Source organism: Cololabis saira, chromosome 20 (genome assembly GCF_033807715.1).
Source record: "Cololabis saira isolate AMF1-May2022 chromosome 20, fColSai1.1, whole genome shotgun sequence".
Classification (NCBI taxonomy): domain Eukaryota; kingdom Metazoa; phylum Chordata; class Actinopteri; order Beloniformes; family Belonidae; genus Cololabis; species Cololabis saira.
In genome coordinates, this window is record NC_084606.1 from 355314 (window position 1) to 382950 (window position 27637).

The window sequence follows — 27637 nt, forward strand, 5'->3', positions numbered from 1 at the left end:
AATTAGCTCCTGCAGAGTTAAAACCTTAAAAAAAAATAAATAAAATAAAATATGAGGCATATGAAACCAACAATCTGAGCCATTCTGACGATCGCTGTCTTGTCAGGGTAACAACAAACGTTAATTAAATTAAGGAGATCTTTGGCCTATAGAACAATGATATATACATATATGCACTCGCACACCCACACAGACACGCACACACATGCACACAATTTAAGCAAAGACATGGGTGTGTGCATATTTTCTAATCAAGGCATCATACCAGAGAAATGATTAGGCCTTCAATTTTAAACGGTGTTGTTCCCATTGATAGTTAGAAGAGAAAAAATAAAAAATAAAAATTACGACATAAAGTCCCATTTTCTGAATTGACTCACTCACTCACCCCGGGCCAGATTCCCGCATGGACAGCAAGCTGGATAAATCGTCCCAGAAAATTAGCTGGTAGTCACTTTTTTTATTTTCCTGATGAATGCCAGGGCTTCATCTGGCGACGTGAAGTCACGTTGCTGGCCATCATGGGTTACACGCAGCCGGGCGGGGTACAGCAATCCATACCGGACTCCTTCAATCTCCCGCAGCAGACGGCGCACGTCATTAAAGGCAGCGCGCGCACGCGCTGTCTTGGCGGTGTGGTCCGGGAACACGGAGATGGTCATACCCCGGACTTTTATCCGCTGCCGCTCTCTCGCCTTTCTCAGGATGTCAGCGCAGTCGGTGTAATAATGGAGCCTGGCCACTATTGCGCGGGGCCGCTCCCCGGGCTTCGGTCTCGGAAGACTTGGAAACGTCAACAGCCGGAAAAAAGACGGAAAAAAGACGCCAGGTGAGCGGTGAGCAGCGGCACCAGGTTGCGCCAGCGTTCACTCACAGAGTTCACTCACAGCGTTCACTCACCAAGTGATGATCATCATCATCTTCATCATGGAGACTCTGAGGAACCAGAACCAGAGTCCAAGTCCAGGATCCAACAGAGACGGTTTCTCTGACCGGAGACTCTGGAGACTAAACTGGACACAGAGACACTGTCGAACCAAACCAGAATCCAAATCCAGCACAGAGAGGTCCAGTGAAGCTGGTGTTGAAGGTGTGGAGGTGGATCAGTCTGTCAGAGACGACTTCATAGAAGGACAGAGTTCCAGCAGGAACGTCCACGTACACTGCTGCTCTGCCAGAGTCTGGACATGGAGATGAGGAGGTGATGGATGTTTCTCTGTTATTGTGATAGACACGGTACCGACCACCTGGACAACAGTACAGCCTCGAGGAATGATCGTTTCCTCCAAACCTACAGTCATCAGAGTCTCCTTTCCTGCTGATTCTTCTGTAACTCACTGATACATAAACATGTCCGCTCCACTGGACCTCCCAGTAACAGCGACCCGTCAGAACTTCTCTACACAGAAGCTGAGGATAGAAATCAAACCTGTCTGGATGATCAGGATACGACTGAACCTCCCCCACACGTGTCATCTTCCTGTTGTCATCAGACAGTTTGATCTTGTTGTTGACTGTGTTTGTGTCGACGGTGAGTTGACAGGAATCTGATAGAGAGAACAAACAAGCAGCTGCAGTTATTATTGATCAGTTATTGATCACTGATGGACTCATGAAGGAGTGAAGATGGTTGAATAAAAACACACTTACACTTCCTCAGACCTGGTGTCAGCCATCGTTGTCCAGCAGGCTCCACCCTGGAAGGAGGAGGAGGGTCAATTCAATTCAATTCAATTCAACTTTTCAATTCAACTTTATTTATATAGCATCTAATACAACAGATGTTGTCTCTAGAGGCTTTTCAGAGATCCAGAACATGAACATAAACATAAACATAAACCCCCGAGCAATTATTACATAAACAGACCGGCTCAGTCTCTCTCAGAGGAAGCAGAGATGTCACAGCTTTTTCTCAACATTTCAACTTTTTTCTCGAAATGGTACTTCAACATTCATTTTGACATTTCAACATTTTTCTCTACATTTCGACTTTTTCCTCGAAGTGCATAATGAAAAGAACATTTTCCTCCTCTAAAATATTATTTCTATTTTTCTCCTGCCTGGCCCTGATACTCTTCCGTATTGTGGTCATGTGACGATAACGATAATTTAATATATAATGTAATATTGTACAGGAATAAAAACCAGACTAAAATGTAGATTACAAAATAAAAACTACGGTGAGACAGTAGACGCTGGGACGTACCCTGGGATAAATTATGATTAAATCTCGTCGTCAACGAATCTTTATCACCGCAGGAAAACGAGACGAGACGAAAATGCTGGTCATGTGACGATAATGATAATTAAATATATAATGCAAAATCGTAGAGGAATAACAACCAGACTAAAATGTAGATTACAAAATAAAAACTCTGCTAAAATGTGTCTTCATTTTCGTTGTCCAAAACGAGACTAGGGCTGAAACAATTCCTCGAATAATTTGAGTAATTCGATTACAAAACATGATTGAGGAATTTTTTCTGCCTCGAGGAATCGTTTAATTTTGCAGCTCAAACCAGGTATTTCCCCCGGACTACGTTTAATGCAACACAACACGCTGACGCCGCGCACGTAAAGGAATAAGAAAGAGGAGGATATGTTTGGTTTAAACCAAAAGAAAAGGCAGAAAATGTCAAAAGTGTGGGTGATTTCCAGCTGGACACCAAGGCAACACTGTTGCTGTTTCACTGTAAGACAGAGCTGATACACAACAGTACGTCCTCAATGCTGCAGCTTCTCCACCAACACCCTGTTACTCCCAGAGGGAGGACCGTCACCCAGACACGGTCAAACAAAGTTAACGTAGCACTAATTAATGAGATTAACGTTACGGTACCTTGCTAACATAACGTTAGCCCTGTGGAGGGCTGGGTTTCTGTTAATTATTACGACTGTCGATGTGTCTAACACATTTAATCTGTAAAAACACAGAGCTGTAGAGAGATGAGGGTGAAAAATAAAAACGTAATAAAGTTAACTGTGTAGTTTTAAGTTTTATCTCTGTATTCATTGATGGATAAAACATCAAGTAGCGCTGGTGGCTAATGTGCTCCAATACAGCAGGGCTCAGAATTTTATTTTAACACAAAACACAAAATCTTATCAAGACTTTAACTTAAAACTCAAATAGAACTTAAAATTTGCTTGACACAAATGAAAGTTCAATTGAAACACGTGGGAAAAACACCTAACCTTTTAAATGATGTGTGTTCCCATATGGAAAAGATATATATACATTTTATAAAGTTTTTGTCTCTTTTATCTGAAACTTGTAAGTTAGACATAAGACAGTTGTTGAGGAATTTATCAAACCAGTTCAGAAGTCCGCTTTGTGGTGAGAGATTTTATTCAGCCGGCGTTCAGCAGACCAACACAGACGCAGTGTCTCGGACGGTGGGCTGACATTGAGTGATTTTGTAACAAGCTTTTTATACAAGAACAAACGGCAGGAATAACAAGTCAGTGAGAGACAGTCAAAGGTGTGATCTATCAACAGGAAATCCTTATATGGTTTTTGTCTCTGCGGGGGCTGGAAGTCCGATCCATTACCCTGGTGCCTGTCCTCAGCAGGGATGCAAAACGCAGGAACTTGTGTGAGACAATAGGCCACAGACGAAAATCACCCCATGGGGTGCTCTAGTGTTCCAAGTCTGTTTGAGGCAACTTCCAAGGTGTGATAGGAAGTTGAAGCTACTTAAAATGTGTTGAGTCCAGTTCAAAGCCCTGCAGGAGGTAGGACTGGGGCAACCTGCCCCTGCAGGAGGGCCAAGCTGTCACAATTCTTCATCAATTCACAATTTTTTTTTTTTTCTTTTTGTTGAATTACAGTGGAGTAGTGATACATATTTTGCAAGTGAACCTTAAACATGTGATCAGAAGTCAAATAACAACAAGCCAACAAAACAAATTCAAATATCAAGTAACCAACGTGTCCTAACTGTTCTTTAAAGCAATCAAACAAACTAGTCGTGACAGGTGTATGTAACGTTTTAGCAATACCAACCGTTTGGAGGATATTCATAAGCCTTCATGCCACAAATCCAGTAAACACCTTTTGGTAGAGGTATGGAACAGCGATTAACCATTGTAGCAAGGTAGCTATAATCCTCAATGGAATCGGGCAGTGGATTTTGGCTTGTTCCAGGCTTAACAAGCGGTTCTTCAGAAGGAGAGTATGTGGAGTCACATCTCGATGCTACACCATAATTGTCTCGCTTGTGGGGGTCTGTGGGGCCTGCGCTGCTCCTCTGCTCCTCCGCTCCTCCGCTCCTCCACCAGTCGTGGAGGTCCTGGGTGTTGGAGCTCAGCTACTCCTGGGCTTTCCCTGCCCGCATTGCTCCCCTCAATGGCTCCGACGAGGCGCCACAGAAAGAAGAAGGAATCGGCTGGTCTCCGGTGCATGGTCGAGGAGCTGTGCTCCCGCAGTGGGACGCGTGGAACCAGGCCAGCGCCCCCCACCCTTGAGTGTCGGTGGTGCAGGACGTGCTGAGCCCTGGACCAGCGAGGCCCTCTCCGACACAAACCCAGTCTCCGGGTTGTGGCATGGTTTGCCACTAGGAAGAGACTGGACAGCTTATATTTTTTCTGTGGATTGACTGAACAGCAGAGGTTATAGCAGAATAAAATGATGTCATGGATTCATCCATGGCATGGAAGTCCATCTTCTTCATATATACAGAACTGAATTGCTTGGTATGGTCATAGGTCTACCCATAATCCTTTCATGAGGCGTGAGTTTGTGCTTCCTAATGGGTATTGACGGGTGTCAACATTGTCTATTTAAGTCCAGTTTAAAATTTTCTACACATACAAGAACATTTTCATACAAGAACATTTTCATACAAGAACAATTTCATATCCCTCACATAATGTCTATTTGCAGAGCTTCAAAAAAGTCACGGTGGGGGGAAGTGTTGATAATGTTTGCAATATTTTTATAGGATGCAAATCTTGGAGCTTATCAGTCTTTCAACACTATCTGACACATTCCCCCTTTTGCTCATCTGTGATTGCTAACTGTGATCAGCTATGCGACATGCATGCTATTCGCGAATACAAGGATGTGGGTTTCACAACGTGGCCGTCGTTGCTGACCCACAAATTATTTACATTTTTACAACCATGGGAATGCTACAATCCGTTTTTCTTCACCTCAGTAGTCTCTTGTAGGAGGGCTACATCATTAGGAGAAACCAGGTCGTTAGCGGGTATAGAAGGGCAAAGTTTTACATAGACAGGTAAGCCAAATTTGGCAGTTTCTTTTGCTGCATGGTCAGCTGAAGCTTTGCCTAGTGAAACAGGCAAACAAATCAATAGATGAAGGTAGTTGACAGGTTTGTAACAGTTCATCAATCAACTAACCACATTTAACGGGTGTCTCCGAGGATGTGGTAAATCCTCGGTTCGCCCACAATATATAAAATTGTGTACACAACCAAAAGCATATCTGGAATCCTTATAGATTGTAACAGTTTTACCTTTTGATCAGTGTATATAGTTTCATCTACTTGGGTGGAGCTGGAGGAGGGCAAGGCGGCGCTTTCAACAATTAAGAATTATCACAAATTGTATAACCTGCGTATGGTATTCCATTTTTATAAGTAGAGCCGTCAGTGAAGAAAACAGGAAAGGTCAGGACGAGTTTTAAAGACAGAGGTGTCAAAAGTATTCACATTCATTACTCAGGTAGAAGTATAGATATTAGAGTTCAAAAATACTCCTGTAGAAGTTGAAGTATCAACTCAAAATTTTTTCTCAAGTAAAAGTATAAAGTACTGGTTTCAAAAGTACTTAAAGTATAAAAGTAAAAGTAATATAAGCGGGGAAAAACCATTAAGGCTAAAAGCCATTGAAAATGAATGCATCTTAGTATAATGCAAATATATTAAAGAACCATATATGTGCATTATTGAGCATTAACATGTGTTTCAGAGAGCAGACAGGTACAAACCAATTATGTTTATACTTCTCATCCAACCACAACCAAATTCACTCTATCCGGATGGCACAATTTAACTGGATAGTTTTTTAAAAGGCCGAAATGAAATAGAGTAAGGCTGTTTTTAAAACGTAAGGAGTAAAAAGTAAAGATAATTGCGTGAAGATGTAAGGAGTAAAAGTAAAAACCGTCTGAAAAATAATTACTCCAGTGAAGCATACACAACCAAAATTTCTACTTAAGTAAGGTAATGAGGTATTTGTACTTTGTAACTTGACACCTCTAGTTAGAGATTAGTTATACATGCATTCAGAGACGTTATAGTTGGCTCACAGACAGATTCCCATGCACTTACATGATGAAGTTACCATAGGCAGGATAAGATTATGTAAATTGGGATGCTCTGATTTGGCTCACCACAATGGGAGCCGATCATTGGCTGGTTCCTCTGCGCCTCCTATCAGCGCTCAACCTGTGTAGGAAACACTTTTGACAAACATTAGTATTTTCATACATTTCAGATTCTTTTTGCGTCATTCAGCCCTACCCTTTGTTGAGGGCAATTAGCAAATATATATTTTGCATGTACCCTGGAGGAAATCCATCAATCTGATCTCGTGACAGACCACAATTCTCTTTTGCTGTCAACATTATTTTAGCATAAAGTTCCCTGGGATTATCATCTACTTCCCTTTGAACTGTTAAGGCAATGAATATTATAAAAGGTCTGAGCTTGCTCGGTGTGATTTTGGCAACAGTTGTGGGATTAAAGGGAATTCTACAAGCATTAGTAGTAGTTTGCGCATCAAGTACTTTACTTTTCAAATCATGTGGGAAAGTTAGTTTAACAGCTGTTTCCTCTAGCCATTTTTGTTTATTTATTTAAAATCTCTTACTATTATTTGGCTCCAAATTTTGTAGGCAACAGATCTTGGATTTTTGTAAAATCCAGTCGTCATCAGAAGTGTCATCGTCATTTGATTCTTTAATCAGTTTCACCGGATAAAGGTTTTGATTTTATCATTTAACTGGTTCTCTAATTTCTATTTTGTCTGCGTTGTGTTTTTAAATCCTTCTAGTAGAGCCATCAGCTTTTTTATTTTGATCAGTAAGCGAAGCTATTTGGGATTCTGCATTACGGCGTCTACTTTCATCCCTCCAAAAATCTGAGGGAGTTTGAAGTGCTTTTAGTTATTTTAACAATATTTAATACTAACTAAGTAACAAACAAAACTAACAAATAAAACTATCGGTACCGTGATTACCATACATGTATTTAAAGAACTGAAAAACTTCCCAAAAACTTTCCATTTTCTTACTGTAAGAAAAAACTTTCTTACAGTCAATTACACTCACTTTTACCCACAAATCATCAGTCTACTTCAGAGCATACAAATCATTCCTGTTGATGCAAAGAAGAGCGAGTCGATTCTTGCAGAAATGAAATATAGCTCATTTGGGAGAGCGTGTCATCCCCACTTATAAAATAAAAACAGTTCCTCTACATACAGTATATGTCTATTTCTCACAAATATATCAGTGTTCTAACACTTACGGACCTCAAGTCCTGCATATGCAATAAGTCCCACCGGACTTTTCCATAAGTCCCACTGGACTATACTTTTGGTACTCAGACCAACCATGGCGCTCTGGCCATTTCTCTCTCTTAATGTTACCCGAGATATTAAACCTTTTTTAGAAGAGCAAGTCAAATTCTAAGGCGGGAGAAGCAGAGCATTCTCAGAACACAATCAAATTCAAGTGTTATGAAATTGCCAGCATTCCTAAAAACATCTCTACAATAACGTTCCCAATAACACAAAATAATAAAAAATAACCCTCACAACCACACAGCGGACTTAGCTAAATTTCAGGATGACGTCAACCTTTTTTCTGGTACTCCAGTCCACAGACTTTCGACAACAACTCAGCGACAATAATTTGGGATTTTGGAAGTGGATCCCTTACCTTTTGAAAATTTAGATTGAAGTCACTGATTGTGTCGTTGGTCTGCAAAGAGGAGTTTCCATCAAAGGTCTATTGTCAATCCGGGTCACAGCACCAAATTGTTGAGGAATTTATCAAACCAGTTCAGAAGTCCGCTTTGTGGTGAGAGATTTTATTCAGCCGGCATTCAGCAGACCAACACAGACGCAGTGTCTCGGACGGTGGGCTGACATCGAGTGATTTTGTAACAAGCTTTTTATTCAAGAACAAACGGCAGGAATAACAAGTCAGTGAGAGACAGTCAAAGGTGTGATCTATCAACAGGAAATCCTTATATGGTTTTTGTCTCTGCGGGGGCTGGAAGTCCGATCCACTCCCCTGGTGCCTGTCCTCAGCAGGGATGCAAAACGCAGGAACTTGTGTGAGACAATAGGCCACAGACGAAAATCACCTCATGGGGTGCTCTAGTGTTCCAAGTCTGTTTGAGGCAACTTCCAAGGTGTGATGGAAGGAAGGAAGGAGCTACTTAAAATGTGTTGAGTCCAGTTCAAAGCCCTGCAGGAGGTAGGACTGGGGCAACCTGCCCCTGCAGGGGGGCCAAGCTGTCACAATTCTTCATCACAGTCAAACCAGATATAAGATCCTTAGTAAAAGTGTACAATATGAAACTTGTATGATTTGAGGACCTATAAGAACAGTATATAATAGTAATTCTACATACAATATCCTTAGTAGATATGCGTAATATCAACTTATATGAACCGGACAACTATCGGTGAAAACTAAAGTCTTATAATTATCATAGAAAACACCTACAAGACTTACGCAAGGTGCCACATATATAAGACATACACATTAAAAAACAGTATAATCTTACAATACAATTTCATCGAAAAGCACAAGATGACTAAAAAAACAGGGGTTTGACATGCGCATACCTTCTTTTCCATCTTGTTAAAGTACGTGCAGGAATGTTTTTCCTCAACCAGTCTCTTTCAGTTGTGTCAGAAGTAATGAGAAGGGTCTGGCTGCAGACCTCTCGTGTCAGGCCTCTCCCTGTGCAGGCTCTCGTCTCAGGCCTACCTCCAGCGTGAGGCCCGGAAATTTAAAAAAATGCCACGCCTCAAGTGAGAGTCAGACATTTTGAGCGACCACCAACGCCAGAGAAAACAGAAGGTGGGGATTCCGACATTTACATCGCTTACGAGCTTTCAGTGATGCCCGAGCTACAGTTGTGATAGTAAGTGAAACTTTAAAAAATGAAGGTGCATGAGTTATGTTTGCACGTAACTACCTAATTAAGTTTATTAGTGAGCTGTGTTAAGCACAGTAAGGAAGGTGAGGACGTTGTTGTGGATAATTAAACCCTGATATAATTAATGGAGGGGGTTTATTTGTAATGCGTTAAATAATTAATTTGAGACATAACTAAATAATTGATAATTAATAACTGATAATTATCAGGTGTAATGGCATTTTTAAGTTAGAAATAAGTTAGAAATAAGAACATTTCTTGGTAAGATCCTTAGGGCCAAATCCACAAAAGGATTGCGCGGCTTTTGCGGCCGCTAAACCGGTGCAAATAAGACAAAAAGAGAGCGTCTAATTCACAAAGCACCCGCAAAGGGCGAATTGCACCACAAACTGCGCTGCCAAGCAAATAGTGTCATGGTGCGCCTGTGCCATTTGCATGCATGTAAATTAGGTAATATTCATACATTCGGCGCAAAATTGCCCCCTTTCTATGCAAATAAGCCTCATTGAAAAAAACGTCTAATTCACAAAGGCCAGCGCTATTTGCCACACGCAAAAATAGTGGAGCAAATACCGTCTTGTCGAAGCGTGTATTAACTGCGCGCAAACTCACTCCTCACTCCCGCTCTGTCTCTGTTTCTCTTTCTCTTCTATATCATTCAAGCCTGTGTGATACTGAATGATATTAAGGGTGAAATCTACGGTCAGACATGACTGTAGAGCAGGGGTGCTCAATACGCCGATGGCGATCTACCAGTCGATCGCGAAGGTATTATTGGTAGATCGCGTGACATTAAAAAAATTGACGTCAACCTATCATCGATCCCGTCTTTTGATTGACATACAGGGCAGCCAATCAGATGACATCTGAATTTTGTCTGAGGTCATAGGTCGCTGCGCATGAGCAAACAACTGCGATAAGTGCTAACTAACAGCTTGTCCACGAGTTACGGCCAGTTTTCAGCCTTCGGTTTTTTCTCTCAAACCTAAGAAAGGGTATAAAAATGAGTGAGGTAGCTGGACCAAGTAAGAAGAAAAAAACGTATCACTTTCATACGGAATGGGAGGAGGACTTTTTTTTCTCGATGACATTTTCCAAGTGTGTTTGCCTCATCTGCCAGTCTACCATTGAAGGGGAATGTGGAGCGGCATTTTCGGACTGTTCATGGAAAATACGACACCGACTTCCCGCCGAAAAGCGAGCTGAGAAAGAGAAAAGTGAAGGAACTGAAATCCCAGTTGTCCGGACAGCAGTCATTTTTCACGCAACCCACTTCAAAAGCGAAAGCCGCCACCAAAGCATCGTTCCGGGTGAGTCACATCATCGTCAAGAACAAGAAGTCCTTCCAAGACGGAGAGGTGGTAAAAAAGGCATTCGTTGAAGCAGCTGACTCATTGTTCTGAGACTTTAAAAATAAGGCGGAAATATTATCTTCGATCAAAGCTCTCCAGCTTTCAAGTAGTACAGTTACACGGTGCTGTGAAGCCATGGCTGAGGATTTAACCCAGCAACTTGGGAAGGACATCAGAGATTGCGAGTGTTTCTCACTGCAGTTGGACGAATCTACGGACGTGAGTGACACAGCCCAGATGTGCATTTTCATTTGTATGGTGTATAGTGATATGACTGCAAAAGAAGAGCTATTAACAGTACTGCCCAAGAAAGAACAGACGCGAGGAGAGGACATATTTCAGTCGCTTAAAAACTTTATCGGGAAAACGCAGCTCTCAGTGTACAAATTGATGTCTATCACCACGGATGGAGCACCTGCAATGGTTGGCCGCTTCAATGGATTTATTGCAAAGTGCAGGCAGGACGATGCTTTCCCGGACTTCCTAAATTACCATTGCATAATCCACCAACAAGCGTTATGCGCTAAAATGCTCAACATGAGAGAGATCATGGATGTTGCAACGAAGATCGCCTGTTCTATTCACGCCAGATCTCTTCAAAGAAGGCTATTCCGTGCACATCTGGAGAATGCTGACTGTGACTACTCTGAGTTGTTGCTACACACTGACGTGAGATGGTTCAGGGGTTTGACCCCAAAATTGCAAAATGCTTTCAAACGAAAGATGCAACATTTCTCCTCAAAGCTGCAGCGCCATGATTTGGCAAACTTCCAGAACCTGGCGTCAGAGCTGGAGATGCAAGGGAAGGCCTGTATGCAAATTGACACTGCACGCTACACAGAGCAGATTGACAATTGTCTGTCAGAGTTTGACAAACGCTTTCAAGACTTTTCTTTGCTCGAGCCAGTCGCTACGTTCATGTGCTATCCTTTTCGGGAAGATGCTGAGGTTGATTCACTTGCATCAAAAATTGCAACACTGTTTCACCTGAACTCTTCTGGAGTGGAAGATGAGATTTTGACACTACAAGCTGACATTGAGCTGAAGTCCGGAGCTCATGGACAGTTCTGGAACTTACTCACAGAAGTAAAGTACCCCAACATGAGGAAATGTGCTACCTCCTTGACAGCATTATTCAGCTCCACTTATTTATGTGAGTCAGCCTTTTCCCACATGAAGATCATCAAGTCCAAGTACCGTTCCACCATGACTGATGAACATTTGGAAGTGTGCTTGAGGCTGGCTGTCAGCAGTTACCGTCCGGACTATGCATCCCTGGCTGATTCAATTCAGTGCAAGTCATCAGAGTAAACTCGGGTAATGACAAAAAAATGTACATAGTTAATTGTGTTGTGTTGTGTTGAGCATTATTGGCTCATGCGATATAAAGAATCCTCAATATACTTATAAATAAATATATGTTTTGCATTTTTTGTAGTAGGTGGTAGATCATTTTGACTTGATCATTTTATAAGTAGTTCTCATGCTGAAAAAGTGTGAGCACCCCTGCTGTAGACAGTCAGATCAAGTGGGGTTGTGGACTTATCTCGGATTTAAAAATAAAAATAACAGGACGGAGCTCAGGATTCATCCATACAGTAAGGGGCTGCTTTATTACAAACAATTCCACCATATAAACATATAAATCTAGGCGTAACCTACGCCTTACGGCGTAGGTTACGCGGTGACGCGGGACGAACGGTGCGCTTCGCCGCGTACCCCTACACCGTAGGCTCTGCGTTGGTGTAACGCGGAACCGTAAATCAGCCTTTAGATTGACAGGCGACAACATTGTAACGGAAGAACGACAAATGTATTTACATTAAAAAAAAATAGTCTGACCAATCCAAGGGCCCCTCCACACGTGGGGCCCCTAGGCTGCAGCCTAGGGTTGCCTGTGCATTAATCCGCGCATGCTTATGTCATACATGTGAAATACTAGAGAAGTACAAATACGTGAAAGTTGAGGCTAATGTGCTCTCTGCAGTTTTCATTATGGACCAATCTGTGTGCTGAAATATGGAGAACACTGGAAACAGCTCCGCTCACTTACTCAGACAAGGGAAAATTGCACTCAGCTGCAAAACTTTATGGCCGTGTTTGCGCCGGCATATCATTAGAGCAAAGTCTTTTGTGAATAGGACCTTAAAGCGGGGCAAATTGCGGGCGCAAATGCGGCGCAATTCACAGCGCTATTTGCGGGCACAATCTATTTTTTGTGGATTTGGCCCTTAGTTTTTGAGTGAAGGCAGTGAATTTGATCAACTGGTGTGAGTTCAGCAGGGCCGGATTTAGCGAGGCCCACTAAGGTGGGCAGACTGAAACGTAGGGTGGGCCATGCAGAAAAAATTTTGGGGGGTCAAACCCCTGAAATGCATTGAAAACTATGCTATCATCATATCAGTTCATCTATCTTCTCCACAGTATGCTTACCCAATTGCTCTTCCTGGCACTACCCTCTGCATTTACTCCGGCTTGGGACCGGTGTTCTGCCAATCCTTGCTACCTGCCGAGAAATGCTACTTTGTGGTTCTGTGCATGTGCACAGTCAAGTTTCAAAGTTTGATTGCCCCGCCAATCATTTCTTGCACGATGTAATATGGATAATATGGGATGTTGAGTATTTTATCCTTCAAAATACACTACCCATGACATGAATTGCATTACACTTTGTGAATACGATAAAGAGAAAAAAAAAACCAATTCTATTGCTTTATTTGCTATTCATTCAGTCATTCGCCTTTATCTAACCAGGCAGGTCATTAAGAACATTCTTATTTACAATGACGACCTGGCAAGAGACAAGGACCACTTTTAGGGAGTAAAACACAGTAAAATTGTAGCTCTACAAAGGTAGAAAACCATTAGGTAGCATTTTTTTGGCAAAGCAGCAAAAAATGGCAGAACACCGGTGTTGTGCCAAAAAGTGATTGCCTGCCATAATCTGATTTCTTCTGATTTCTGGCCGCGGGAGCGCGCACAGCAGCCCGTTGAACGATAGCGCTAAAACGTCAGATTTTCAGATTATGAAGCTCAAGAATGAGATCAAGTCATATTTAGGCAGAAACAACTTTTCATTAACTGTATTTTGCCTTCAATCAATGTTTGTCAGGTGAAAATGCCTATTTTGTGTTGTAATAGTCCTTTAAAAGAGTTAAAAGCAATCCTGTGTGCTCTAGTTGAATCTAGTCTATTATGAAGCTCAAGAATGAGATCAAATCATATTTAGGTAGAAACAACCTTTTATTAATTGTATTTGGCCTTCAATCCATTTTTGGCAGGTAAAAAAGACCAATTTTCAGGGGAGAAATCAGATCCTAGCAGGAAATCACTTTTTGGCACAACACCGGGATGGAGAGAGGCGTCTCGGGGTACGCGGCGACGCGCACCGCTCTGCGTTGGTGTGAGGCGAACCGTAAATCAGCTTTACGGCGTAGGTTACGCGGTGACGCGGGACGAACGGTGCGCTTCGCCACGTACCCTACGCCGGGGGCTCTGCGTTGGTGTAACGCGGAACCGTAAATCAGCCTTCAGTGTGTCTGCTGTTCTGACCACGTCTCACGTCTCCGAGACACAACTTTTGCGGTATGCGTTCATTGTAGTGTCTAAAAATGATGCGCAGTGCCCACCCAATCAGAAACGGTACAGATATTTTGTGATATTTTTTTATATATATATAAAAAAAATAAAATTATAAAAAAATAAATGATCCCCATAACTTTGATTGGGTGGGCAGGACGCACGTTTGGATGGGCACAGCCCACCCCACCCCTGCCCCCCCCTAGAACCGGCCTCGAAGTTCAGGGTTTTTAAATGCACAGCCATGAACCTACTGTATTATATAATTTAGTCTTGGTAATGTCAATTAACATCTGACATCCTATTAGCACCCGAGCACTGACAGTGCGAAGGTTGTATCTGTAGGAAATGTTCTCGGGTTTTTTTTCCTTCTTCTGACAAAATGCCTTTTTGCCCCGCTAAACGTGACCAAAAGTCACCAAATTTTGCATCAAGCCAGGCCTGGCGAAAAATGTGATATTTAATGGTTTGCATTAATGGGCGTTGCCTAATGGCTCAACAGCGCCCCCTAGAAAATTACGTGCCTCAAGCCCCACAATACGGTTTGACGTACATACACGAAAATCGGTACACACCTGTATCATGTCACAACTTAAAGAAAAGTCTCTTGGCGCCATGGCCGAAACCGAACAGGAAGTCGGCCATTTTGAATTAATCGTGTAATTTTGGTGCAATTTATGCCATTTAATAAGCCATTTTATAAGGCCCGAACCGTAACGTGCACCCAGGTGTGTTATACATCAAAATGTTCGTCTCCATCATGCGACGACACATATTACTTTTCTCAGTCTAAAGCGTTACCGTGGCGACGCTAGATGCCAAAAAGCATGCAACTCTTCATCTGATTGGTCCATATTTGATAGTTCCTACTTTCTGCCATAACTTTTAAATGGTTTGATATAAAGAGTTGTGGGTGGTGTCATCGGACTCGGTTTTGACTCCTTCACCCTCCTTCCGCCCCTTCTTCTGATTGGTCAATATTTCAAAGTTCTGATTTTCTGCAATAACGTTTGAGTGGTTTGATTGATTGGGTTGATAAAGAGTCGTGGGTGGCATCATCGGACTCAGTTTTGAGTCCTTGAACATTATTGCTGGAAATTAGGCCCACTCCTTCATCTGATTGGTCGATATCTGATAGTTCCTACTTTCTGCCATAATGGTTTGACATAAATGTCCAGGCCTGAAGAATCTACATCAAGTCATACAAGCTTCCACTGCAGCCTGAACGTGCACAAGGGTGTAAGGGCTGTTCATCGCTGCTTGCAGCTTTAATGTATATTTATAATTGCTCTTTAACTAAACACAAATATGTTTTATCCGATTACTCGATTAATCAATGGAATTTTCAGTAGAATACTCGATTACTAACATATTGGATAGCTGCAGCACTAGTGTCCTACCTGAGAGTGTCCTACCTGAGAGTGTCCTACCTGAGAGTGTCCTACCTGAGAGTGTCCTACCTGAGTGTGTCCTACCTGAGTGTGTCCTACCTGAGAGTGTCCAGTCTCCAGCGGGGATCCTCCACTCTAGACAGAAGCTTCGCTGCTGACTCTCCTGGATGGTTGTAGCTCAGGTCCAGCTCTCTCAGGTGGGAGGGGTTGGAGGTCAGAGCTGAGACCAGAGAAGAACTTCCTTCCTCTGAGATCAGACAGCCTGACAGCCTGCAGACACACAACACAGGTCTGCTGCATGTTCTCTGCTCAAGTGTCCTGCTGCAGACACGTTTAGCAGCATGTTCTCTGGACCTGGAGAAGACTTGAATGAATCCTGACCTGAGAGACTCCAGGTGACAGTGTGGACTATCCAGTCCAGGACACAGCTTGTCCAGTCCAGAATCCTGCAGGTCGTTGTTGCTCAGGTCCAGTTCTGTCAGACTGGATGACTGAGAGCTGAGAACTGAGGAAAGAAGTGGAAAGATGTCCTCTGAGAGGTGACAGCCACTCAGTCTGCAGATGGAAGAAAAGAACAAAAACCTGGTTATTTCACTGTTGTTGAAGAAAATGTAGTTGTGTCTCCAACTGTTCTCCCGGTCTTCAGTAAAGTTTCTGTTAAATTACATTTCAGCAACAAACAATTCAAGCTGCTTTACATGAGAAAAACATGAAAAATAAAGAGGAAAAAGTTTAAATCACGGGTTTTAGTGCAGTTTGCAGAATTACAATTACAATTAAGAAATAATATTATCATTGTTTAAAGTTAAATTCAGAATAGTTCCAATATTCCATCAAAGGTTGTAAACTAACAAGTTTTAACTTGATTCAAAGGAACTGAGGGTTCCAGTTCCGGCAGGTTTCTGGAGGTTTGTTCCAGATCTGTGGAGCATAGAAGCTGAATGCTGCTCCTCCATGTTTGGTTCTGGTTCTGGGGACACAGAGCAGACCTGGACCAGGACACCTGAGAGGTCTGGGTGGTTGCTATGGTAACAAGTCTCTGATGTATTTTGGTCCTGAACCATTCAGAGATTTTTAAACTACCAGAAGTATTTTAGAGTCTAATCTCTGAGGTCCAGGGAACCTGTGTAAAGATCTCAGAACTGGACTGATGTGTCCACCTTCTTAGTTCTGGTGAGAACCAGCAGCGTTCTGGATCAGCTGTGTGATTGACAGCTAGTCAGACCTGTGGAGACGGCGTTGCTGTAATCTAGTCCACAGAAGATAAACATGGATGAATTCTTCAAGGTCCTGCTGAGACATCAGTCCTTGATCCTGGAGATTTTCTTCAGGTGATAGAAGGACGACTTTGTCCATGTTTTAATGTCTGTGGAAGTTCAGGTCTGAGTCCATGACTACACCCAGATCTCAGGTCTGAGTCCACGATTACACCCAGATTTCAGGTCTGAGTCCATGACTGCACCCAGATTTCAGGTCTGAGTCCATGACTACACCCAGATTTCAGTTCTGAGTCCACGACTACACCCATAATTCAGGTCTGAGTCCATGACTGCACCCAGATTTCGGGTCTCATATTTAAAACAATGTGGGACTCCAGAGTTTTCTCTGGACCTCAAATATGACCGGTGACATGTTTGACGGCATGTCGTCCTTCACCGCTGGCTGTCCAGGTGGAGACCAAGCGCCGACCATCTCACTTCTGGGTCAGGTCTCATGAGGAACTCTGACTCGCTGCAGTTCCTCGACTGGCCGCTAGAGGCTGCAAAAACCAGCTCATGGTTGATTTCACGTCCACGACAACTCAGGACAGTGAATGTGTCACGTCAGGAGAGTTTATAGAAAACATTACATCTATTTGTAACATGACTGATGGACAGTCGGCTCAGCTGATGGTCATCCACCACCACTCAATCATCCCTCATCGTCATGGTAACAGTCATCAGTGGGTTGTAGTGACCCAGCGTCGCTAAACGCAGTAATCCTGGATTTCTCCAGGGAATCAACATGTGGAAGGAGATATTCTGCTGGAATCCTGAATCCTGCTGCTGCACAGCTGGATGATGTTGTTGACAGAACTACAGCTTCAGTGTCAACAACGTTAGACGGTGTCGTCCCTCAGGAACAGAAGGTCAAAGGTCAGAGCAAGTCGGCCACGTGGTTTAATTCACAACTGCAGGTTTTAAAGCAGACATCCAGAAAGATGGAGAGAAAGTGTGGTTTCCATAACTTAATCAAGATTACATTAATCAAGAATCAATAATATGGTACTGATTAGACTGCACTGAGGGTTAAACCTTTGATTTCTGTGTGGAGTGTTGAGGTGAGTTTGTAGTGAAGTGGGTTCTACCAGTAAAACTGGACTGAAGTGAATTATCTGCTGCAAGGGAGTCAGCAGGAAAAGACTTGAATGAATCCTGACCTGAGAGACTCCAGGTGACAGTGTGGACTCTCCAGTCCAGGACACAGCTGCTCCAGTCCAGAATCCTGCAGGTCGTTGTTGCTCAGGTCCAGTTCTGTCAGACTGGAGGACTGAGAGCTGAGAACTGAGGACAGAAGTGGACAGATGTCCTCTGAGAGGTGACAGCCACTCAGTCTGCAGATGGAAGAAAAGAACAACAACCAGGTTATTTCACTGTTATGGAGGAAAATGTAGTTGTGTCTTCAGTAAAGTTTGTGTTGAATCACATTTCAGCAACAAACAATTCAAGCTGCTTTACATGAGAAAAACATGAAAAATAAAGAGGAAGAAATTAAATCATGAGTTAGTGCAGATGGCAGAATAAACAAAAGTTAGACTTAAACTAGAGTTACAATTAAGAAATAATATTATCATTGTTTAAAGTTAAATTCAGAATAGTTTCAATAATCCATCAAAGGCTGTAAACAAACAAGTTTTAATTTGGTTCAAAGGAAGTGAGGGTTCCAGTTCCTGCAGGTTTCTGGAGGTTTGTTCCAGATCTGTGGAGCATAGAAGCTGAATGCTGCTCCTCCATGTTTGGTTCTGGTTCTGGGGACACAGAGCAGACCTGAACCAGGACACCTGAGAGGTCTGGGTGGTTGCTATGGCAACAAGTCTCTGATGTATTTTGGTCCTGAACCATTCAGTGATTTTTAAACTTCCAGTAGAGTCTATTCTCTGAGGTGCAGGGAGCTCGTGTAAAGATCTCAGAACTGGACTGATCTGTCCACCTTCTAAGTTCTGGTGTGAACCAACAGCGTTCTGGATCAGCTGTGTGATTGACAGCTAGTCAGACCTGTGAAGACGCCGTTGCAGTAATCAAGTCCACTGAAGATAAACATGGATGAATTCTTCAAGGTCCTGCTGCTGAGACATCAGTCCTTGATCCTGGAGATTTTCTTCAGGTGATAGAAGGACGACTTTGTACATGTTTTAATGTCTCTGGAGGTCCAGTTCTGAGTCGATGACTACACCCAGATTTCAGGTCTGAGTCCATGACTACACCCAGATTTCAGATCTGAGTCCATGACTACAGGCAGATTTCAGGTCTGAGTCCATGACTGCACCCAGATTTCAGGTCTGAGTCCATGACTGCACCCAGATTTCAGGTCTGAGTCCATGACTGCAGGCAGATTTCAGGTCTGAGTCCATGACTGGACCAAGATTTCAGGTCTGAGTCCATGACTACACCCAGATTTCAGGTCTGAGTCCATGACTGCACCAAGATTTCAGGTCTGAGTCCATGACTACAGGCAGATTTCAGGTCTGAGTCCATGACTACACCATGATTTCAGGTTTGAGTCCCGACTACACCCAGATTTCAGGTCTGAGTCCACGACTACACCAGAATTTCAGGTCTCATCAGTGGTTTGTAGCTGTAACACCTAAAGCTGTGTGCCGACTCTTAAACGCTGTTCATCTGGTCCAAAAACTACTAGTTCAGTTTTGTTTGCGTTCACCTGAAGAACATTATCCCACATCCACTTATTGATCTGTTCTCTGCATCTACTCAACACTTGGATGGGCTCATTGTCTCCTGGTGACACTGAAATGTACATCTGTGTGTCATCTGCATAGTTATGGTAACTTATCTTGTTGTTTATCATTACCTGAGCTAGCGGAAGCTTGTAAATGTAAAATACGAGGGTCTTAGGATAGAACCTTGGGGTACCCCACATTTAATTTGTGTTGATTCTGATGTAAAGTTACATGTTGACACAGAGTAGTCACTGTCCTTTAAGTGAGACTCAAACCAGTCAAATATTGGTCCACAAAGCCCGACCCAGTTCTCCAGTGGCTTTAGTAAAATACTATAACAGTAGGAGTTGCTGCGCTGAGGTCCAATAGTACCGGCACTGTGGTTCTTCCACAGTCTGCATTTATGTGGATGTTATTGAACACCTTGACAAGGACGGTCTCAGTACTGTGGTGAGCAGGAAAACTGGACTGGAAGATGTCGGCTCATCCTGGTCCAAAATGGAAATGTTCACCTGGATGGACGGATATGCGGACACACAGCGGTACAGACGGAGGTTCCACCTCCAAGGTGTGAGGATGTGGGATGAAGAACCCCTGGTTCCTCCTCCAGTGTTTCTGGATGATTCTCCACGTTCTGCTTTTGACCAGAGGATAAAAACTGATGGTCACGTTGATGCAGCTTCTGACAAATACCTCGTCCTCATGACACTGAAGGGCGTTCTGCATCACTTCCTGTTGCGGCCTGTGTGTCGTAGCGCATCTATCCTGTCTGCATCACTGATTAGCGCTCCATTTCTGGGTTTGACCACATGTTTACCGCCATGAACTCGGGGTACGCACCTGGCCACTAAAGCACTAAGTTAGTGTGGTACCGCTGTGTAACTCTACCAAAACAATGTGGGACTCCAGAGTTTTCTCTGGACCTCAAGTCTAACCGGTGACATGTTTGACGGCGTGTCATCCTTCACCGCTGGCTGTCCAGGTGGAGACCAAGCGCCGACCATCTCACTTCTGGGTCGGGTCTCATGAGGAACTCTGACTCGCTGCAGTTCCTCGACTGGCCGCTAGAGGCTGCAAAAACCAGCTCATGGTTGATTTCACGTCCACGACAACTCTGAGGACGGTGAATGTGTCACGTCAGGAGAGTTTATAGAAAACAGTATATCTATTTGTAACATGACTGATGGACAGTCGGCTCAGCTGATGGTCATCCAGCACCACTTCCTCATCCCTCATCGTCATGGTAACAGTCATCAGTGGGTTGTAGTGACCCAGCGTCGCTAAACGCAGTAATCCTGGATTTCTCCAGGGAATCAACATGTGGAAGGAGATATTCTGCTGGAATCCTGAATCCTGCTGCTGCACAGCTGGATGATGTTGTTGACAGAACTACAGCTTCAGTGTCAACAACGTTGGACGGTGTCGTCCCTCAGGAACAGAAGGTCAAAGGTCAGAGCAGGTCGGCCCCGTGGTTTAATTCACAACTGCAGGTTTTAAAGTAGACATCCAGAAAGATGGAGAGAAAGTGTGGTTTCCATAACTTAATCAAGATTACATTAATCAAGAATCAATAATATGGTACTGATTAGACCGCACTGAGGTTTAAACCTTTGATTTCTGTGTGTACTGTTGAGGTGAGTTTATAGTGAAGTGGGTCCTACCAGTAAAACTGGACTGAAGTGAATTATCTGCTGCAAGGGAGTCAGCAGGAAAAGCCTTGAATGAATCCTGACCTGAGAGACTCCAGGTGACAGTGTGGACTCTCCAGTCCAGGACACAGCTGCTCCAGTCCAGAGTCCTGCAGGTGGTTGTTGCTCAGGTCCAGTTCTGTCAGACTGGAGGACTGAGAGCTGAGAACTGAGGACAGAAGTGGACAGATGTCCTCTGAGAGGTGACAGCCACTCAGTCTGCAGACGGAAGAAAAGAACAAAAACCAGGTTATTTCACTGTTATTGAAGAAAATGTAGTTGTGACTCCAACTTTTCTGATGGTCTTTTAGGTCCAACGTGACATTAAAGTCTCTGGAAATCCAACGTAAACTCATTCATGTGAGGTTGTGCTGAAAAAAAGAGCCCGAACAAGTGAAGAAAACATGAAATGTGGAGGTAAAACCAGACCTAGTCAGAAACTAGCCTCCACTCCAGAGGTCCAACATGTGTCTGTTGGTACTTACAGAACTTTCTTGGAGGCTTGGACCACCGGCAGCAGCCTCCGGAGAGCCTCCTGTGAAGCTGAGAACTTCTTCAGGTCAAACACCTCCAGATCTCCTGATGACAGTAAGATGAAGGCCAGAGCCGACCACTGAGCAGGAGACAGTTTATCTGTGGAGAGACGTCCAGACCTCAGGGACTCTTGGACCTCCTCCACCAGAGACCGATCGTTCAGTTCATTCAGACAGTGGAACAGGTTGATGCTTCTCTCTGCAGACAGGTCCTCACTGATCTTCTCCTTGATGTATTTGATAGTTTCCTGATTGTTCTGTGAACTTATTTGGTTTGATGTCATCAGACCTCGTAGGAGGTTCTGATTGGTCTCCAGTGAAAGACCCAGGAGGAAGCGCAGGAACAAGTCCAGGTGTCCGTTTGGACTCTGTAAGGCCTTGTCCACAGCACTCTGATGGAGGTCGGTGTTTCTTTGTTCCTCCAGCAGGTTGACTCCAGACTTGATGAAGGTCTGATGGACATGGAGAGCAGCCAGAAACTCCTGGACACTCAGATGGATGAAGCAGAAGACCTGGTCCTGGTACAGCCTGCTCTCCTCTCTAAAGATCTGGGTGAACACTCCTGAGTACACTGAAGCCTGTCTGATATCGATGCCACACTCTCTCAGGTCTGTTTCATAGAAGATCAGGTTTCCTTTCTGCAGCTGCTCAAAAGCCAGTTTACCCAGAGACTCCATCATCTTCCTGCTCTCTGGACTCCAGTGTGGATCCGTCTCAGCTCCTCCGTCATACTTGACCTTCTTCAGTTTGGCCTGGACCACCAGGAAGTGGATGTACATCTCAGTCAGGGTCTTGGGCAGCTCTCCTCCCTCTCTGGTTTCCAGGACGTTCTCCAGGACGTTCTCCAGGACCGTAGCAGTGATCCAGCAGAACACTGGGATGTGGCACATGATGTGGAGGCTCCGTGATGTCTTGATGTGGGAGATGATCCTGCTGGTCTTCTCCTCATCTCTGAACCTCTTCCTGAAGTATTCCTCCTTCTGTGGGTCAGTGAACCCTCTGACTTCTGTCACCATGTCAACACAGTAAGGAGGGATCTGATTGGCTGCCGCGGGTCGTGTGGTGATCCAGAGGCGAGCAGAAGGAAGCAGGTTCCCCCTGATGAGGTTTGTCAGCAGCACGTCCACTGAGGTGGACCTTCTGGGGTCACTGACGATTGTAGAATTGTGGAAGTCCAGAGGAAGTCGATACTCATCCAGACCGTCAAAGATGAACACGACCTGGAACCCTTCAAAGTTGCAGATTCCTTTTGTTTCAGAGAAGAATCGATGAACTAGTTCCACCAAGCTGAACTTCTCCTCTCTCAGCACATTCAGCTGTCTGAAGGTGAATGGAAGCAGGAACTGGATGTCCTGGTTGGTTCTGCCTTCAGCCCAGTCCAGACTGAACTTCTGTGTTAGGACTGTTTTCCCGATGCCGGCCACTCCCTTCGTCATCACCATTCTGATTGGTTCATCTCTTCCAGGTGGGGGTTTAAAGATGTCTTCCTGTCTGACTGCCATTTCTGCTCTGTCTGGTTTCCTGGAAGCTGCTTCAATCTGTCTGACTTCATGTTCATCGTTGACCTCTCCGGTCCCTCCCTCTGTGATGTAGAGCTCCGTGTAGATCTGCTCCAGACGGGTTTTCTTTCCTGCTTTAATGATCCCCTCAAACACATGCTGGTGCTTCTTCTGCAGCTGATCTTTGAGTTTGGATTGACAAACGACAGCAACAGTATCTAAATAAAGATGAAATAAAGAAAACCACTTAGTGCTTTAAAACCAGCCCACAACCAGTTCTACTTCCTCTAAAGATTCTGCATTTCAACATTCACTGATCAGCCGTTCAGTGTTAGTCGTGTTAGTTACCCCATGACTTCAGTGCCCACACCCTGAGTGGGGTTGGTGAAAGGGCCTTTCTGTGTGGAGTTTGCATGTTCTCCCCGTGTTCCCTTGGGTAGCAATGTGAGCTACCCTCAAAAAAACATGCACACAGTCCTGGCTCTACTGCCCCCTCCCCCAACCCCAGAGAAGTCCCACCCTGTCTGGTAAAAAGATGCGGCCTGCTCACTCCTCAGGTTAAGGAGGAGACCTGAGCTCAGTGCAGGGCCCTCGCGGGGTTTGTAGAGGATAGCAATGCTCAGGGGCCTCATCTATAAAGCTTGCTTGCGCAGAAAAGCGCCTGAAAGTTGCGGAAGCCGCTATCTACGCAAAGCCTCGGATCTAAAAAGAAAAAACTAACCGAAAAATCTGCTTATCTTTACGGCAACCAGGACCCTCCCGTAAGAATTTACTTAAAGGAGCTGTATGTAAGAGCAATAATAAAACGAATCATAAAATGACCCCGATATGTCAACAGACATTTAAAAAACATGTTCATTTCAAATACTTATGTCACTGACAACAGCACTGAAGCCAGGATATTCCAGTTTAAAAAGAGGAGTTGCAGCCCTCAACTGATGTTTATGTTGTCATTTTTTGTTTTGGCATGAAGCTCCACCCTCCACCTATCTTCCAATCACCAAGTCAGTATTGTTTCGGCATCCGGGTTGCCAGCTCGGCTCTGATTATCGCAGCCATGGCAGCCTACGTTCCTGCTGCATTCTGCAGCCTACCTGGCAACCTCTGGTCGGGGGGAGGAGGGGGAGGGCCGAGTGACACAGCAGGAACCTCCTTCACCCACCGCTTTAAGACAGAACAAATGAGGGGCTTCATAGAGCGTTTAGGGGCTCCACAGAGCCCCTCATTTCTTCCCTAAAGGGACACAGATTTTTTTATATATATAATGAGTTTTACGCGCGCGTGAAACCTTTAGGTGCGGGTGTAAGCCTAAATTAGGGTCCCGCGTTAAAACCGCCATAAACCCGCCCTGAGCAGCTCTGAGGGGAGGAGGGGGAGGAGGAGGGGGAGCAGGGGGTGAAGCGGGGCTGCCAGGCCGTTCTCGTATGTCGATGATTTGCAATTAATGGCAGATGCTACCGTTAGTTTTTAAACTGTAAAAAGTGGGGGGGACAAAAACATGATTTTGAAAAGACGGGGGGACATGCCCCCCCCTGTTGCGCCGGGGCACTCACGGCATTCCGCGCAGCAACAGCGTGCTGCCACTCACTCGCTCTATTCTATACTATTTATTTTTCTACTTTTACTGTGACCACAATATAATGTGGTTTTCCTGTCCTCCACCTCATCCTCAACATCTCGATCTCAGATATCAGTGAAATTCAGTGGCACGGTGGCTGGACACCCTCTCATTCATTCTGACGCCAAACAGGCTGCAGGAAGCCACTGCGCATGCTCAGTAGGCTCATCCATATGCATTTATGGTAAAAAGTGGGCATGTAGAGGGCGGGATATGAGGTGGATTCAGCTGCTCAGCTTTACAGCTGGACTGTGATTTATAAAGCGAACATTGCGTGCAAGATTGCGTGCACATGGTTTTATTGATCCGGATTTTTTTTTGCGCCCGCCATTTTCGGCTTTTGGGTGTACGTGCACTTTTAGTCTGAATCTTACGCAGTCCATTTTAAATGAGGCCCCAGGACTGTCACTTAGGTAGGAGCACTGGGTGATGAAAATGGGAAAAAATCGGGGATAAAAAATACTTTAAAAAAAAGAACAGTGTTTCCTCTAGGATTCCCTTCAGACACACAAGTTGTGTTTATTTTGTGTTTGCTGGAAATGAATATTGAATCAACACGGTTCAACTCTTTAGAATAAAACTTTAATTTACTGGGATATTAATGACCCTATTAATGAGATGTTCCTAACAGAAGATGAGCTGAGTTCCTCCACCTTCCAGTGGGTTTAATGTTGTGTCTGATCTGTGAATGTCGGTCATCTACTGAGACATTGGGTGTGGTTTATCCAGCAGCTCAGATGTTCAGAGAAACGTCTTACTGCTCTGCAGGAGGTCAGCCAGCTTCTCCTGCTTCCTCCTCCTCAAGAACTTCACTGTGATCTTCACGAGTGTCTCTCTGATGCTCTCCTGCTCTTCATCTTCATCCTCCTCCAGACTCTCTGAGGATTCTGGGTAATCTGGACTCAGAACCTTCTGGATCTTCTTCAGCTGGTCCTTCACAAACATGACGATGTCGTCCTCCAGCAGCTGGAACAGAAGACCACATGAAGAACACAATCAGACTGAAACCATGGAGACAAACATCAGGTCCATGATGGACAGACTGACAGTCCACTGGTCTCCAGAGACCAGCATGGAGACAAACATCAGGTCCATGATGGACAGACTGACAGTCCACTGGTCTCCAGAGACCAGCATGGAGACAAACATCAGACCCATGATGGACAGACTGACAGTCCACTGGTCTCCAGAGACCAGCATGCAGATGGACATCAGGTTAATGATGGACAGACTGACAGTCCACTGGTCTCCAGAGACCAGCATGGAGACAAACATCAGGTCTATGATGGACAGACTGACAGTCCACTGGTCTCCAGAGACCAGCATGGAGACAAACATCAGGTCCATGATGGACAGACTGACAGTCCACTGGTCTCCAGAGACCAGCATGCAGATGGACATCAGGACAAAAGGTGGAGAAGCAGTTGTTGTTCATGTACAGACCTGAAAGATGGAGTCCAGCTGGGTCTGATGCTGCTGGACAGATGGACCACTGAGGGACTCTGAGATCTGCTGGTCCACTCTGTGGAGGAGCCAGGAAGAATTAGCTCACGTCATGTCTGTCCTCACAGAGACAAACAGCAGCTGAAGGTCCATGAAGTCCTGTTTGGATGAGGACAGTCCACCAGAGGACTGGTGGTGGTGAAGGTTTACTAGTCCTGCTGATCCAACGAGAACATGTGACCTCAGTGAGAGCTCTGCTCATTCACACGTTCACAAGATCCAGTTCTGCTCCAAGAAACGTTAGAGATCAAGAAGACGGGCAACTGATGGAGACATGAAGCAGCTGAGGAACTCTGGATCATCATCAGGATCAGTAAGAGGAACTCTGGAGCATCATCAGGACCAGTAAGAGGAACTCTGGACCATCATCAGGATCATTAAGAGGAACTCTGGACCATCATCAGGATCAGTAAGAGGAACTCTGGACCATCATCAGGATCAGTAAGAGGAACTCTGGACCATCATCAGGATCAGTAAGAGGAACTCTGGACCATCATCAGGATCATTAAGAGGAACTCTGGACCATCATCAGCATCAGTAAGAGGAACTCTGGACCATCATCAGGATCAGTAAGAGGAACTCTGGACCATCATCAGGATCAGTAAGAGGAACTCTGGACCATCATCAGGATCAGTAAGAGGAACTCTGGATCATCATCAGGATCAGTAAGAGGAACTCTGGACCATCATCAGGATCAGTAAGAAGAACTCTGGACCATCACCAGGATCAGTAAGAGGAACTCTGGACCATCATCAGGAACAGTAAGAGGAACTCTGGACCATCATCAGGATCAGTAAGAGGAACTCTGGATCATCATCAGGATCAGTCCTCTGGAAGGTGAGACCTCCAGATGTGTCAACCAGAGGAAAAAGCTCCTGACAGGAGATGAAGATCTATGAGGAGGAAGCTCAGATCACCATCAGGTGAGGGAGGACCACAGGGGTCCAGGACTACATAGATCTACTCAGGGAGAAACATGGGGACATTTCCTAACATGAGGACTGATTTAAATACATTTAATGTGTTTAAATACATCTCACCTCTCTGGAGAAAAATTTTGGTCTCCTTTAAAGTTAATGCCTCTTTCATTTGACCAGTCGCTCTTCAAGGACAAACAGCTGGGTTCATGTTTCAGAGAGCCTCCTTTCTCATGGACCCTGATAGAAGACAAAAGTTAAATGTACATATTCTATTTAAATGAAAAATAAGTTATACAGATAAATATATTTAGTCTATTTAAAAATCATTTAACATAAATCATTGGCAGCATTTAGATATACTCACCTCTTTAGAGCAGAATGTTGGTCTCCTTTAAAGTCAACTATCAAGTCTTTTGATCGGTCACTCTTCAAGGACACACAGCTGGGTCCAGGTCCAGGTCCAGGTCCAGGTCC

General features: G+C 44.3%; 1 protein-coding gene across 1 annotated transcript; it reads right to left on the reverse strand.

The window, feature by feature from the left end:
- Positions 1–998: 998 nt before the first annotated feature.
- Positions 999–27371, reverse strand: LOC133420888 (NLR family CARD domain-containing protein 3-like). Its single transcript, XM_061710771.1, has 8 exons — positions 27360–27371; positions 25499–25706; positions 21576–23340; positions 21136–21309; positions 17885–18058; positions 15565–15735; positions 1651–1697; positions 999–1547 (listed from the first exon to the last, which is right to left on the reverse strand). Exons 1-8 carry the CDS (start codon positions 27369–27371, stop codon positions 1009–1011), a joined length of 3090 nt encoding a protein of 1029 aa, XP_061566755.1. The 3' UTR covers positions 999–1008.
- Positions 27372–27637: the final 266 nt, after the last annotated feature.

Coding starts and splice junctions, on each gene's coding strand:
- LOC133420888 (XM_061710771.1), bottom strand. Junction 23,341..25,498: donor GGCTGACCTCCTGCAGAGCA/GTAAGACGTTTC, acceptor ATCTTTATTTAG/ATACTGTTGCTGTCGTTTGT. Junction 1,698..15,564: donor TGGAGACTGGACACTCTCAG/GTAGGACACACT, acceptor TCCTCCTTCCAG/GGTGGAGCCTGCTGGACAAC.